The sequence below is a fragment of the Pteropus medius genome, unplaced genomic scaffold (assembly GCF_902729225.1).
Source record: "Pteropus medius unplaced genomic scaffold, Ma_sr-lr_union100, whole genome shotgun sequence".
NCBI classification, from domain to species: Eukaryota; Metazoa; Chordata; class Mammalia; order Chiroptera; family Pteropodidae; genus Pteropus; species Pteropus medius.
In genome coordinates, this window is record NW_024350924.1 from 6,728,129 (window position 1) to 6,741,620 (window position 13,492).

General features: G+C 51.7%; 1 protein-coding gene across 2 annotated transcripts in view; it reads left to right on the forward strand.

Annotated features, from left to right (window-relative positions):
- VANGL1 (VANGL planar cell polarity protein 1) overlaps positions 1–13,492 on the forward strand; it is a 48,901-nt gene that overhangs the window by 23,772 nt on the left and 11,637 nt on the right. For both annotated transcript variants that reach the window (XM_039841290.1, XM_039841291.1), the window contains exon 5: positions 13,207–13,340. In XM_039841290.1, coding sequence (XP_039697224.1) covers positions 13,207–13,340 — 134 coding nt within the window. The remainder of the gene's footprint in view (positions 1–13,206; positions 13,341–13,492) is intronic.

Sequence of the window (13,492 nt, forward strand, 5' to 3'; positions counted from 1 at the left end):
GTGACGGTAGCCAGTCCCCCACGCGACGGGAATCCCAAGCTGTCCCACTCACCCTTTATGTAAAAACGTCCCCACAGCTGTGACTTGTTGGGCTGAGCTGCAGAGCGAGCGTGAGTTCTTTTTTCATTTTGTTTTCAAAGATGATTTTATTGAACCGACTGAGCTATTTTTGAGAGTTGTCAAAAGAATCCCTATTCTTTAGTTTCTTAAAGAAAATCTGCTTCTTGTTAGCTCTCCTACAAGGTCCTCGCCGTGGCCCTGCTTGTTGGCCAGCGTGGAGTCATGGCTTATTTGAAAATGTTCCGAAACGTAAAAGGTTATTTTTGTACAAAGTGAGAGACCATAAATAGCTTAAGAGACTTCCTGACTTTTTCCTGGTGCCTTTGAGATGGCAAAGGGCTTCGGGGGTGTTGGATCTCATTCATCCTCCCTCCCTGTCAGGAGTGGGGGCCGGTGGACCTGCTCGAGGCTGCAGGGAAGCACCAGCCCCCTGGGGGTCACACTCCCGTGCTCTCCGCGGTGTCCTGGGGTTTCAGCCCATCTGTAATTGTCCACGCACACCTCACTTATCACTTTCCTCGGCCCTGTTCTCACAATGAGTTGCTCGCTTTTCCAGGATTTCACCAAAGACCAGTGAGTTGATCTGACTGTATACGGAGAGAAAGCCAGAAGAAAAAAGACTAAAAATGACATTTCATTATCCTGATTGATAATTTCTCACTTTTGAAATCTTTACAGGTGAATACTGTGAATATTGGTGCATAGAAGCTAGTGTGACTGACTGACCAACTCAGAGATGTGCAGCCATGAACTTTAACCATGCACAGTCCTTACCGCGTGCCAGGCACCTTCTAAGCTCTTAACTTATAACTCATTTAATCCTAACGGCCCTGCAAGGTCGGTACTGTCATCCACATCCTCAGAGGAGAAAACAGGCACAGGAGAGTTAAGTGGATTGCCTGTGGCCACGCAGTTTGTGGTTGTGGGAGGCAGGATTTGAGCCCAGGCCGTCTGGTTCCAGAACGATCTGAACTGTGTCACCATAGTGCCTCCGAATAGATGTGTCCATGTTCTTATTGTTGCTTTAAGAACGCGTGAAGGAGTCATAGCATTTTTGAGTGCTTAACTATGTGCCAGACTGGATACTATTTTTTTTTATATACATGATCCTGTTTCATTTAACTCATAGTTTCAGGGCTGGAAAGGAGGGAATGAGGGGACAGTCAGGGTTTGGCTGGCTTTTACTCCGCAGGCATTCCCGAGCCCACTGGTTTTTTTAATTCAGTCAGCAAACAAAGCCTGGGCCTTATAACCACAGCAGTTTGAGCCCTTGTCTGCTCATACCTTTTTAACTGTCTATATGTCAGTTGTCCCAAAGAAGAACCTCTTTTTATCTATTGCTATATAAAACCGCCCCCAAACTTAGTAGCGCAGGGCAACATTTTATTATTTTATTACCGTTTCTTACAGCTCTGTGGGCTGGGCTCAGCCAGGAGGTTCTTTTCCCAGCCTGGCTAGTGGTCCCCATGTAATTGCTGTCATGTCGCGAGGCAGTGGGGCCTCTCTCTCTTCCCACATGTTCTGCGGTTCGCACCCTCCTCAGAGGGCCTCCCCTTTGGGGAGTAGTTTCTTATTAGGGTAGCTAGACTTCCCAGGGCTCCCAAGAACACAAAAGCAGACACTCCCAGGCTCTTTAAGGCTTAGGCCTGGAACTGGCCCGGGACCACTTGCCCTGAACTCTCTTGTTAACGTGAGTTAGAGCCCCAGCCCAGACTGAGGAAAGCTACTGCAGAAGCGGGGGCACTGGGGTCTGCTGCGACTCCCACAGCTGCCTCAGGGTCTCGTTCTCAGAGTCTGCTTGTTCTTACTTTGCATACAATTCTCACAGATTTAATTATTGACTTCTATGCCTCAAAAAGTCCAGAAGAAGCATCTTTCAAGTGGGAGAAACAGCTCTGTACTGTAGGAGGCACATGAACATCAGTGAAAAGTGATGATAGCTGATAGTCATCGGCAAGGGGAGAGACTGAGGCCACAAAAGCCAATGGAACGCTTGTCCCAGCCCTCTGGGAATTCATAGGGACCCGTTCTCTAAGATACTCATTTTTCCGAAGCTCCATTGTATCTAATTCAGCCAGCAGGTTTTGAGTGGGTTTCTAAGCATACTTCATTCATTCGAGACTAAGTATCTTTTAAACTGGCATTGACCATGGACCTTTTTATTGAAGGTTGGTTTACTGATCATAGAACCACCTGTGCTTTAGAAGAAGTGACTCTTGGCTTGCTTTTCCAACAGTGAAAGTTTATGATTGTGCATGATTGTAGCGTTGTTGTGCTGAAAAGCAACCGTTATGGACTGAATGCTCCCCCGCCACCACCAATTCATAAATATAAATGAGAAACATGTTATCGGACAGTGAAGCAAAGGCGAAACTTGTTATAAAGTGGCAAAGAACCTGGCTGAATTGTGTTCCGTTCTAGTGTGTTGTGGCAGGTAGAACTTAGGAGTGAGGAAATTAGATATTTAGCTGAGATTTCCAAGCAAAATATTGACGTTGTAGCGTGGGTCCTTCTTCCTGCTTCTAGTAAAAAGCAAGAGGGAAGAGAGGAATTGAAAGAGTTGCTAAACAAAGATTCCCAGCCTATCTAGATTGAAAAAAAAAAGAAGAAGAAGAAGAAGAAGAAGATGAAGCTGGAGCCGAAAGGTGTGGGTGAATAAGCCTTTGATAAAGAGATTAGCATGGGTGTGAACCAGGGCTTGAATCAGCCATTTCAGCAGAAGCCAGGAATAAAGAGGGATTATACCAGGAGAAACACTGTCAGTCGGATCTAAAGGAAACAGAGAAAGTAGGTGGGAATGAAGAAGGGCTGGGAACAGGCATGATCCTTCAGGAAAAGGGAACAATGGCTCTGCCACCTAGTGAGCCCCTAGGGCAGAGCGTTGATCCAAAGAGGGTCCTTCTCAAGTGTTTCCGTCCAATGGAATTTACACTGCTCGGTTTGGGACTGGTTTTGGAGCCATCACCCTTCTCTTTGCTGATTCCTCCCTTTTGATGCTCGTGTTTATCCGATGCCGGGTCACGGTGGTATTTGGGAAGCACATAATTTAAGTGGTTTTAAGTGTTTGCAGTCGAGGAGGCATTTTGCCTCAGTGTGAATTGTGCGTCGAGTCTCATCCTTACGTGGTTGAGAGGAAATTTAGATGAGACTTTGGGCTTTAGACCTAGAGTCGATGCTGGAATGAGTTAAGGCCTTCAGAGCTGTTAGGATGGAAATGAGAGATTTTGCATGTGAGGAAGCCATGAATTATGGGGAGGGAGGCAAAATGCATCAGTCGAAGCTCTAAACCTCAGTGTGGCTGTATTTGGAGATGGGGCCTCTAAAGAAGTAATTACGGTTAAATGAAGTATAGATCCGACAGAATTAACGTCTTCATAAGAAGAGACACCAGAGAGGTCTGCATACTCTCTCTTTCCCCTGTACATCTGGACCCAGGAAAGGCCATATATGGATATACTGAGAAGGGAGTGTTTGCAAGCCAGGAAGAGAGCCAGCCCTCTAGAAACTGAAGTGGCCAGACCTTGATCTTGGACTTGTAGACGTTGAAACTGTAAGAAAATAAGTTTCTGTTGTTTAAGCCACTCAGTCTATGGCATTTTGTTATAGCAGCCCAAGCTAAGACAGGAACGTATTATGCACTCTGGTGACTTTTGACCCCAGAGCTCCAGGAAATCGTGGAATCAGTGAATGCAGCTCGACTCTGAGAAACAGAGCTCGTATTGTCCAGCTCATGCCTCCAACTTGCTTCTCTTGATTGTACTTTGGTTTTCTAGTTAGAAGTGAGAAAAAGAGTCTGCTGGGGAGATTGAGGTTACGCCAGTGATGCTGGGATAGATCCAGCTCCCCTTGAAATCCTATGTCTGTGATCGTGGATCCAATGATACCCAAGCTGGTGATCTCACTGCTGATCAGATTTGGCTGTCACGGTGGGCTGTGAGCCCCTGTCCCCAAGTTCAAGACTAGCATCCGCGGTCTCGGAGGACCCAGCGCTGTCAGCAGTGAGGTTGGGAGTGTTTTTAAATAGCCAAGTTCTTTATGATCATCGTTTCATAGACGATTTGATTTTTAGAAATGTGCGTTTTGTTTAACTGCTTTTCAGTGAAGGTATTTGCCAGTCTGTACCCCTACTCCCCCAAAAAAGCAAAGGATGAAAATGAGTCAGAGCTCAAGAGGAAAGTGTGATGGTCGTCGCTCAGATCTGCTTTGCTGTGGGAGGATCCCGAAGGCAGGCACAGACCTGCTGTTTGCGCTTTGGCCCGGTGCTGCCTGTTAGAAGTGGTTTGATGTGAGAGTGTACGGTGCTGGACACTGCAGTCCTGTGTTTATACAGCTGTCCCCTGGCAGTAGTCACAGCTGGGATGGCTTCCCTTGCAGAGTGTCTGCCCCCAAGCCTCACCCTGAGGCCGAGAGGAGTCACTCGCAGAGAGCACGGCCACCAGAAGGGGAAGGAGCCCGTGGACACATAGCTGGTGTAGGTGGCCTTCCCGCAGGGCCCCAGGTGGCCGAGCAGAGGATCCCGTACCCCAAACGGTGTGCTGTTCATGTCTCTGAAGGACCCGCGCCGTGGGCAAGGCCTGGTGTTCTGCACACTCATCCATGGATTGATGGGTGTGATTGGATACAGTATGTGTGAGACGCTGACGCTCAGTAAGGCAGATGGACAAAGACCTGCTTTCCGTGACCTGCAGAGCAGCTGCTGCCCGGCTCCGCTCAGTCTCTGAGCAGAGAGGTCCTCTTGGCCAGGCCGGTCACCCTCGGCCTCCAGACTTTTCACTTGTGCTCCTGTAGCTCTTCCCAGGGCCAGAGGGACCGATGTTGAGGAATGTGAGGATAAGGGAAGGCCAGTGGAGCATCCTGGGTGCGTCTGGAGGTGCTTAGTGTCTGTCTAAACCTCCTTCTTAGAGAACCTCAGCAGGCAGTTGTCTTTGATGTTTATTTGCTGTGAGTCAGCACAGTAATTTAAAGCGTTGAGAGGCTGAGTTCCCGCCCCAGGCAGGGCAGGTGCAGCCCAGGTTGGACTGTGTGGGGGGAGGTGGGGCATGGTGCAGTGTGCGCCTGGGCTGGGAGGCCGGGCTCTGAGCTCTCCAGGCAGACTGGGGTGTCACTTGAGGGGAAACAGGTCTCGTAGATTTGCAGCACCCCCGCCCACCACAGGAGGTCTGCTAGCAGCTCTCTGCTGTGAGAGAAGCAGACAGGTGGACAGCTGGCCGTGACTGGATCATCTGCTCAGAAGGAGGCTGTCTCGTCACAGCTATCACCGCACTCAGAACCTCCTCACGTGGCCTTACGGCCAAGAGGGGTGACACATATGACAGCTTTTCGTTGTTCGGTTCCTGAGACCAGAAGAACCAGGTCGTAGCATGTGGCTGTTAAACACTTCTAGTTCCCACGGAGTCCTCCCAGGCTTGACAGAGTGGCCTCATCCGGGTACACGTGCTGTGGTTTTACTTGTGTTATTGGAGAGGCCATCTGGTGATATTTTATCATCAGAAACTTAAAGCGGGGGGCATTCCAGGGCACGGAGAAGTGCTCCGGGTGCCCCCCAGCCTGCACCGAGGGGACCGTTCCATGACGACCAGACCTGTTGATTCTGCCACCTTCGAGCCCGGCTTCTTGTCACAGTTGGCTGTCTTTCAGTGGGGACGCCCTGCAGGGCTTGTCTGCAGCCCGGTGTTTAAAGCCGAGGCCAAGGTGATCATTGCCTGTTATCTGTGTGGGACTTGGTGAGCCAGCCCTGCACATGCAGCTGCAGACAGACATTTTAATTAAAAGGCTGGAGGGTCAGCAGACGAGACACTCCCGTGCCGGTCCTCATCGGAGGCGGCAGCAGTGTTCGGGGGCTCATTACGTTTGCGTCTCTGGGACTCACAGGAATGCTGCTGCCACGGGTCCCGGCCGTTTGTCAGATGAGTCCTTTACCTCCACGTCCAGGTCCAGGGAGCCGTCGAGCCCACACATCCAGGTTGCGGTCTCGTCGACTCCTTCGGGGAGAAAGTCGGTCAGATAAGACCGAGGGCATCGGCCGGCTCTCCCAGGCTGGGAGTCTGCACAAAAAGCTGAATCAGCTTTCCATTGTGTGCCCTTTGTTTTAGCGTTTTCTCAAAGACCCTGGTTCAGGCCTAAAATGCAGCCGCCGGAGCGGGCACCCCTGAAAGATCAGGACGCCTTGGGCTCCACGCAGCCTTTGCTGCCGGTGTCCTTCGGGCCTTTGCTGCCAGCTCACCCTCTCTCCTGCCACCCCTCCCCCTCGCCCTCCTGTGCCCTCTCTTGTCACCTGCTCACCTTAGCCGTTCATCTTAGCCAAACCTCCTCCTTTACCTGCCTCCATCCTTCTCGCTTTGAATACAGATGTGGTCCTGTCCTAGGGCTGCTATAGCGAAGGACCACAAACCGGTGGCTCGAATTCTCAGTTCTGGAGGCTGGGGGTCTGAAATCCAGGCATGGACAGGACCGCGCTCCCTCTGAAGGTTCTGGGGACCAGTCCTTCCTTCTCTTCCTAGCTTGTGGCGGTCGTGGTGCTCCTCGGCGCTCTTTGTCCTGTTGCTCCGTTGTCTCTTGGCCTTCTTCTCTGTGTGTCTCTCTGTGTGTCCTCATTTCTTCTTATAGAGACGCCAGTATGACCTTAATTTTCTGTCCTCACGTCCGTAGAGACCCCACACGGGCCCATTCCGAGGTCCTGGGTGACGTGGATTTGGGGAGACAGAATTCAACCCACTACAGCAGGTTTCTCCAGGCCGCTCTGCGACTCCACCCTGAGACTCTGTTGCTCGTACTGTAGGTGTGTAGCAGGATGGCTTCACCCCCGCCTGGTCTGCCCACCTGCTTCCTTTGCCAGGAACGAGCTTTACAGCTCATCGTCCACATGGCGTGACCATCATCCATCTATTAAGACTTAACTCAGAAGCTCAGCTGGGCCTCTGCTGCCTCCCCCACCCCCCAAGCTCTTGCTCCGTCACAGCCCCTGAGTCACTGCTATGGATTGTCAAGCCACCACCTGGCGAGCATACCCCCCCCGCGGCCTTGCTCGTGTACGTATCCCAGTGCGTGGCTTAGTGGGTGCGCATAGTTCGTAGTTGCCTGTGCATGGCGCTGGGGAGGCTGGTTATTAGGGTTCCGAATGTCCGCACCCGTAGTCGGCCTGTGGGATAGTAGGTACTCACCCCGAGAGGAGGCCTTTGCAGATTTTGCTCTGCGACTAGCACGCTGTCTCTTCAGTACCTTTGTGTCAGCCCTACCTAGGTCATCGGAATGATGGTGGCCGGCACTCATGGGGGCGTTAGTGTGTCAGAAATGCTGTCACGTTTTTCATGCATGGGGAAAAAGCTATTTTTTTGTTGATAGCATAAGAGCGCAAATTAATATTTGAAAAGAGGTGACCAAAACGTGAATGAGGCTTCCGCACCTGGGCCGGTCAGGCAGGGCCTTTCTCCCTGGTCTGGAAAAAGTTAAAGGCTATAAATGTTTAGGGCTTTGGACTAGATGAGCTCTAAAGCCTTGATATTTCTGATTTTAATAGCACCTATCAGTCAAATGGCCGAAGCCACATTCAAATCCAGGGAAAGTGAATGAAGAGGAAATAGACAACTCTGCGTGTGCCCGTGAGCGTGCACACGTGCTTTTCTCGGCCTCCGTGCCCTTCGCCGCACACTGAGAGTTAAGGCGGGGGGCTGCAAAATGTTCATAATCGTTAGCAGTAACGTTGACGCGTTATGTCTGTGTGATCCTTTGTCGTTTATAAATGCTTCCACCGTCATCATTTCGTTTGCTCTCTTCAGGGAGCACATGGAATCGTTGGTATTATCTCGCCATCACACGCACCAAGAAACAGGCCAGAAAAGGGGAAACGACTTATGCGGGTTTGTGAAGTCACAGGTTCAGACCTGGAATCCAGACCTGCTGACTGTAAGGCCAGTGGTTTTTCTATTTTGTGTACCGTGGCTGCCTCCCTCATGGCTGGGCTTGATTTTCAGGACGCCGAAGGTTAGCAGGAAATGTCACGTACAAACAGGGCCCCATGACTTTATAGTCCTAAGTCCCTAAGGAAAACGGTGCAGAGGGCCCTATCCTGGCTCACTTCCTGCGACAGTGGCCTCGTGGTGGCCCTTGATGGGGAGGGCACTGCGGGCGCACACAGGGGACACATTGACCTTCCCAAAATACATGGACGGGTAAGCTCATAGCGCGGCCATTTACCAGCCATTCGCTTTGGGCATTCATTTATAAATATATTATCTCATTTAATTTTTAAAACAGACCTAAACCAGGCATGCATCCCCTCCTTAGGAAGCAGGAAAGTAGAGGGTGAGTTTCCAGTATTTTTTTTGGCCTAAATCCAACCGACTTTAAAGTCTGGGAAAGTCACAGAATTTGAAATCGTCCCCATTGATATTTAAACTCAGGAGATGACTGCCACAGGTGACACTGGCCCTCTGCCAGCCCTGGATGTTTGGATCTCTCTGTCTATCATGAGAATATCTGACTTGCCACCTACCCCAGACTTGTGCCAGTCACTTCAACAGCCTTTCAGTAATACATTTTATACAGTTAGGTACTTTGGAGCACAGTTATGTCACAGCCGAGTTTTCTATGTTGCTTTTCCCACCCTGCAGTTGGAGAACCTAAGGTTTGGAGAAATGAGTTAATGTGTTCAAGGTCAAAGACTAAGTGAAAGAGCCAAGAGCCACGTTTTCTGGGGCCAGAAAGCCAGAACCATTTGCCCAGTGCCTACTTCCTCCCACAGCAGATGGGCACAGAGCGCGGGGCAGGCATTCGTTTGCTTTTGGTTTTCGTTGTTCAGAACCCTATCTTTCAAGAAGACATCTTTCAGATTTTTATGAAGTAACATCTGAACTGTGTTTGGAGGTGCCTCTCTCCGGGCCTGTTTAAGAAACGCAGCACAAGGGCCGGCCCCCTCCTCCGTTGCCATGGCCATTGTGTGACGGTTGCCATCGGCGCCGAAAGCGTTTCTGTGGTTGATCAGACACAAAAGGCCGCAGCGTTCCACATGCCACCCTCTTCGTCCTGAAAAGAAAATAGGCCAGTGAGGCGACATGGCCACCGGCGAGCTTCGGACTTAAAAGTGGCTGTCAGGTTCCCTCGGGCATTGGTGCTGACCCACTGCTGCCCTGTCTTTCCCATGAGTTCGAGTTCGGACCAGCCTGGACGGAGCAGAGCTGGGGGCCAGGGGGGTTGCGTCCCCCTTGGTAGCAACAAGAACTTCTTCTGTTCTTGAAGATGCCATCATCGGCGTTGTCTCCTCACATGCCTGTCACATAGGATTCCTGAGTTTGTGTTTTTGTGTGTTTTCCACAGACACATGTGGAAGGGCATTTCCCCGGGTGGTGACGTAGGAAGGTGTGTGGATGGGGCATGCGTTGGGCTCAGAGGTCTGATGTCCTCGCCGCGGATTTTTGGCAGGGCCACGTCCCCAGTGTGTACATCGGGTTCCACCTGCCTGTAATACAGGGTGTCTGCACGAGGCTTGTTTAGGTAGATTACTACCTATTGTCTCTCAATAGGACGGTGACGAGAGAGAGCACGTTTCCCACCCACTTGGTTTTTCTTGCCCCACCCCTCCCCCTTCTCAGAGATGATCTGGTCGGGACACTGGGACCCGTCGAAGGATTTGCATTTGTTCATCTCCACGGCCCTTTTATTACCTCTGAAACTGTGGTTTTATGAAATACAGTGTCAGGGCCGATCCTACACCTGTGGGATTCTAGGTTTCCTATATGAGCCATTTGAACCAGCGGATATTACGTACTAGTGGGGGAAGCCAAATGATATATTAGTATCTTACTTTTAACCTAAAGTCAGTTATCTAACAAACTCAGCCAATTCAGAGTATGAATCAGGAGCCAGAACAGACATGAAGAAGGCCTTAGACTTTGGCTCGAAGTAGAGATGACTTCCTGTGCCACAGTGGGTATCACCTGGCGGGAGGAGAGCTCCTTCCTTGGGCCCCTGGAAGCCCGTTTTCTCTCTTTATACCTGATTTGGGGGTGTACGAGAACAGAAGGGCAGTGGCCGAGGGAGGTAGGCTGACAGCAACTAGGAATGACTTCGATAGCCTGCAGTAAGCGAGAATACAGAAAAGGTGTGGACAGACAGCCGGGCGTACTCAGACGGCACTGCCCTGTGGGATGCGGGGCCAGGTAACCCCCGCCTCCTGCGGGCTGTGACGTCCTCACTGTGCTGCATATGGGGCACAGCCCCTAATGAACGTGCGTCGTCATCGTCCCGAGTCACCCACAAGACTGACTTAGTGTTGCATAGTTTGCCCTCTTTAAAAAGGTGAAGAAAGGCGTTTAGGATTTTGGTCCGAATCTCACAGCCGTTCTTTTTTAAGTTGGACATTTCGGTGTGTTATTTACAGTTCGTTGGAGCTTCTCACGCTCCGGTATTGCTAGATCTGTCAGGTGTGGCCCGGACGCTCTTCTGTGGGCCAGGATGTGCCCTGTACTCGAGGCTTTCCTACGCTTCCCCCGAGAGTCCCACATTCGCCGGTCAGCCGGGGGGGCCGGCCAGGGCCGTGGCTGCTTGTGGGGCCCACCTGTGCCTCCATGGAGATGATGGTGCTGGAGGAGAGCACGGCCTCAGCGTCCTGCCTTGCTCGGTGTGTCTGAGTGAAGGTTCTTGAACTTTGAGGACAGTGAGACCCACTCAGGTGACTTCTGGGGCTCCTGTCCCCTGTTCCCTGCACGATCCCTGAGCACTCCCCAGCATCACCTGGGCTTTGGCGTGAGGCGGGCTATGGGGTGTGGGGCAGACACCCCTTCTGGGGGCAGCCCTGTGCACGGTGTGTGATTTCGGGGTGGAGGGTTGGGACACACGGCCAGGCTCGGGGCCAGCTCTGCCCCGCCCGCCTCGCAGGCCTGGGCTGAGTCAGTAGGATCCCCTGGGCTCCTCCTTGCAGCCTGGCTGAGTGGAAAAGCCAAACCCAACAACCACAAGAGGGTTCGCTTTGAAGCCAGGCCTGAGAATAACCTCTGGGTTGCCTTTGAACTTTTAAGTTTTCATCAGGGAAATAATTTTCTGCTGGAATCCAGGCGCTGAGAGATGCTTCCATGTCAGTATAGGAGTGTGGGATGGAATATTTGCACCCCAGCATGTCTGTGTCATAACTGAGACTCCTTTCTGTGTGGAGGGGCCCCTTTTCTCCCATGGGGACTCCAGCAAAGCAGGGCACTTTTAGGTAAGGGAAGGAGCTGTGTGTGTGTGTGTGTGTGTGTGTGTGTGTGTGCTGGCACGTAGGGTTATCAGGCACAGGGCGTGGCCAGTCTCCACGTGGAATGGGACGTGAAGAAGCACTTGCCACCCTCGGAGATGCCAGAGACAGACGGGCAAGGGGGGAGGGGGCATGCTGAGTTGCAGATCGAGCCACAGGGCAAGGCTTTCAGTGTGAACAAAGAGGACCTCTGCGTAAAGATCTGACACACAAACCTCTCCTCAAGGACCCCTTCACCTCTGCAGGGGGCTGCTCCTGTACCCACCCAAGTCCCGAGCCGTCAGAAGCCGTCCTCTGTGCCTCTCAACCCTCGTGTGTTCCAGTTAGTTGTCACAGGTCTTCTGTCCGTGCACGCCTGCCTGAGGAGATGCTCCTTCCTCCTTAGCTCTGCATTCCTGGGGCTCCGCGGACATCAGTACTTAAATATGAAAATGATGAGTGAGCAACCAAATAGCCAGGGCTTTCAAAATGTGGATTGGCTCCTAGAAATCTAGTACTTCCAGTGTTCAAGGTTGGCCTCCCCACACGTCCCCAGCCTCACATGCGTGTGCATAGCTAGGTTGGTGCTAAGTACAGGCTGAATGCAGAGACAGATCGAGGCCATTGGGGTATAAGTAAGACAGCTTTGCTGTGACTCTGCCCTCAAGGAGGCTGGCTGGCTGGCGTCTAGATTGTTTTTAGATTCTGTGTTCAACTCTGGGGTGGGGAAGGAGGAGGGGGTGCAGAGTCCCAAAGGGAGATGAGGGGTGAGTTGGCAACGTGTCCCGCTGATGGGTTGGGGGCTACGCTAGCTCGGTGTCAAGTGAAGACCCCTGAGAGCTGTGGGAGGCAGCACGGTCATCCAGGAATCGGAGGCAGCCCCGTGCTGGTGCCCGGGCTACTGTAAATAAGCCTTGTAAGCTCATCTGCTTAGGGAACTGGGAAGGGAAATACAAGGGCAAAATACAGATGACTTTGTAGAGTTGAGCGCGCTGGCGGTTGGCGGCAGTTCGTACTCCATCCCCGAGGCCACATGTCACGGGGAAGGAGCACGCGGTGGAGGTTCGCCAACGCAGATTGGAGTTCCAGCCCTACTGTTGAGTAAACGCATGCTGTCGTGCAGGCCCCAGAGCTTTGAACCTCAGTCTTCTGACTTTGAATGATGGTGGGGGTCCAATGAGGTGAGCTACCGTACAAGCCCACCCCGCATTTAAGACGAAGAGTGTGTGTCCTTTCGCTGCCAGTACTGAGTGTGGCTGCCCTCCCTCACCTACCCTTCTCCCTCAAAGCAGGTAACAGGTCAGAGACGGCAGGACACTGGGGCCACAGAGCTGGCCTGGGAAAGATGGGGTGGAGCAGAGAGGCGGAATCAGGATTAACTCACATCTGCAGCTGCTGCTTTCAGATGCTCCATGCCCTGCGTGGGTGTAGCTCTGATCTATAGACAACGAACACCCCAGCGTTCCTTACGCCGGGGTGCTGGGGTGGGTGCGGTGGGGTGGGGGTACACCGCCTTAGGACCCGAGACGCCCAGATCCACACTTTGTTCTTGCACTTGTGAGCTCGGCAGCCATCTGTACGTCTCAATTTTGGGGTCCTCGGTTTCCTTTTTTGTGAACTGGGAAAAATAGGGAAGTTCTGTGTGGCCTAAACATTTCTAAGTTATAACTTATTCTTTTCTCAATATTGGCTAGATGGGATATGGCTTATGACATAGCCTGGGAGAGGGCACAGAGGCACTTGACAGCGGGACTTAGTTTCATCTTGAAATTCTCATCCTGGTGACAAAAGCGGGGAGGAAACCCAGTGGCCTTCTGTGTGCGTCTGTCCGCGGTGCTCTGTTATTTTACCTGACTCCCAAAGAGGATTTTTATTTTCACTTAGGACCTGCTGGTTCAGTGAAAAAGCTCTGCAGTAATTTTGCCTTTTTTTTCCCTCAGCATCCAGCGAGCAGCATTGGTGGTTCTGGAAAATTACTATAAAGATTTCACCATCTATAACCCCAACCTCCTAACAGCCTCCAAGTTCCGAGCAGCCAAACACATGGCGGGGCTGAAAGTCTACAACGTAGACGGTAGGTGCCTTGAATGACATCTGCGGCGGGCGTAGGGAGCGTGTGGGCGACTGATCAGCATAAACATCGTGGTCCATTTGGTTCTGCCTCCTCTCAGTGTCTGTCTTTATGGTGCATTCTCATTTCAAAACAATTTCTTTTTTTCTTCTTTC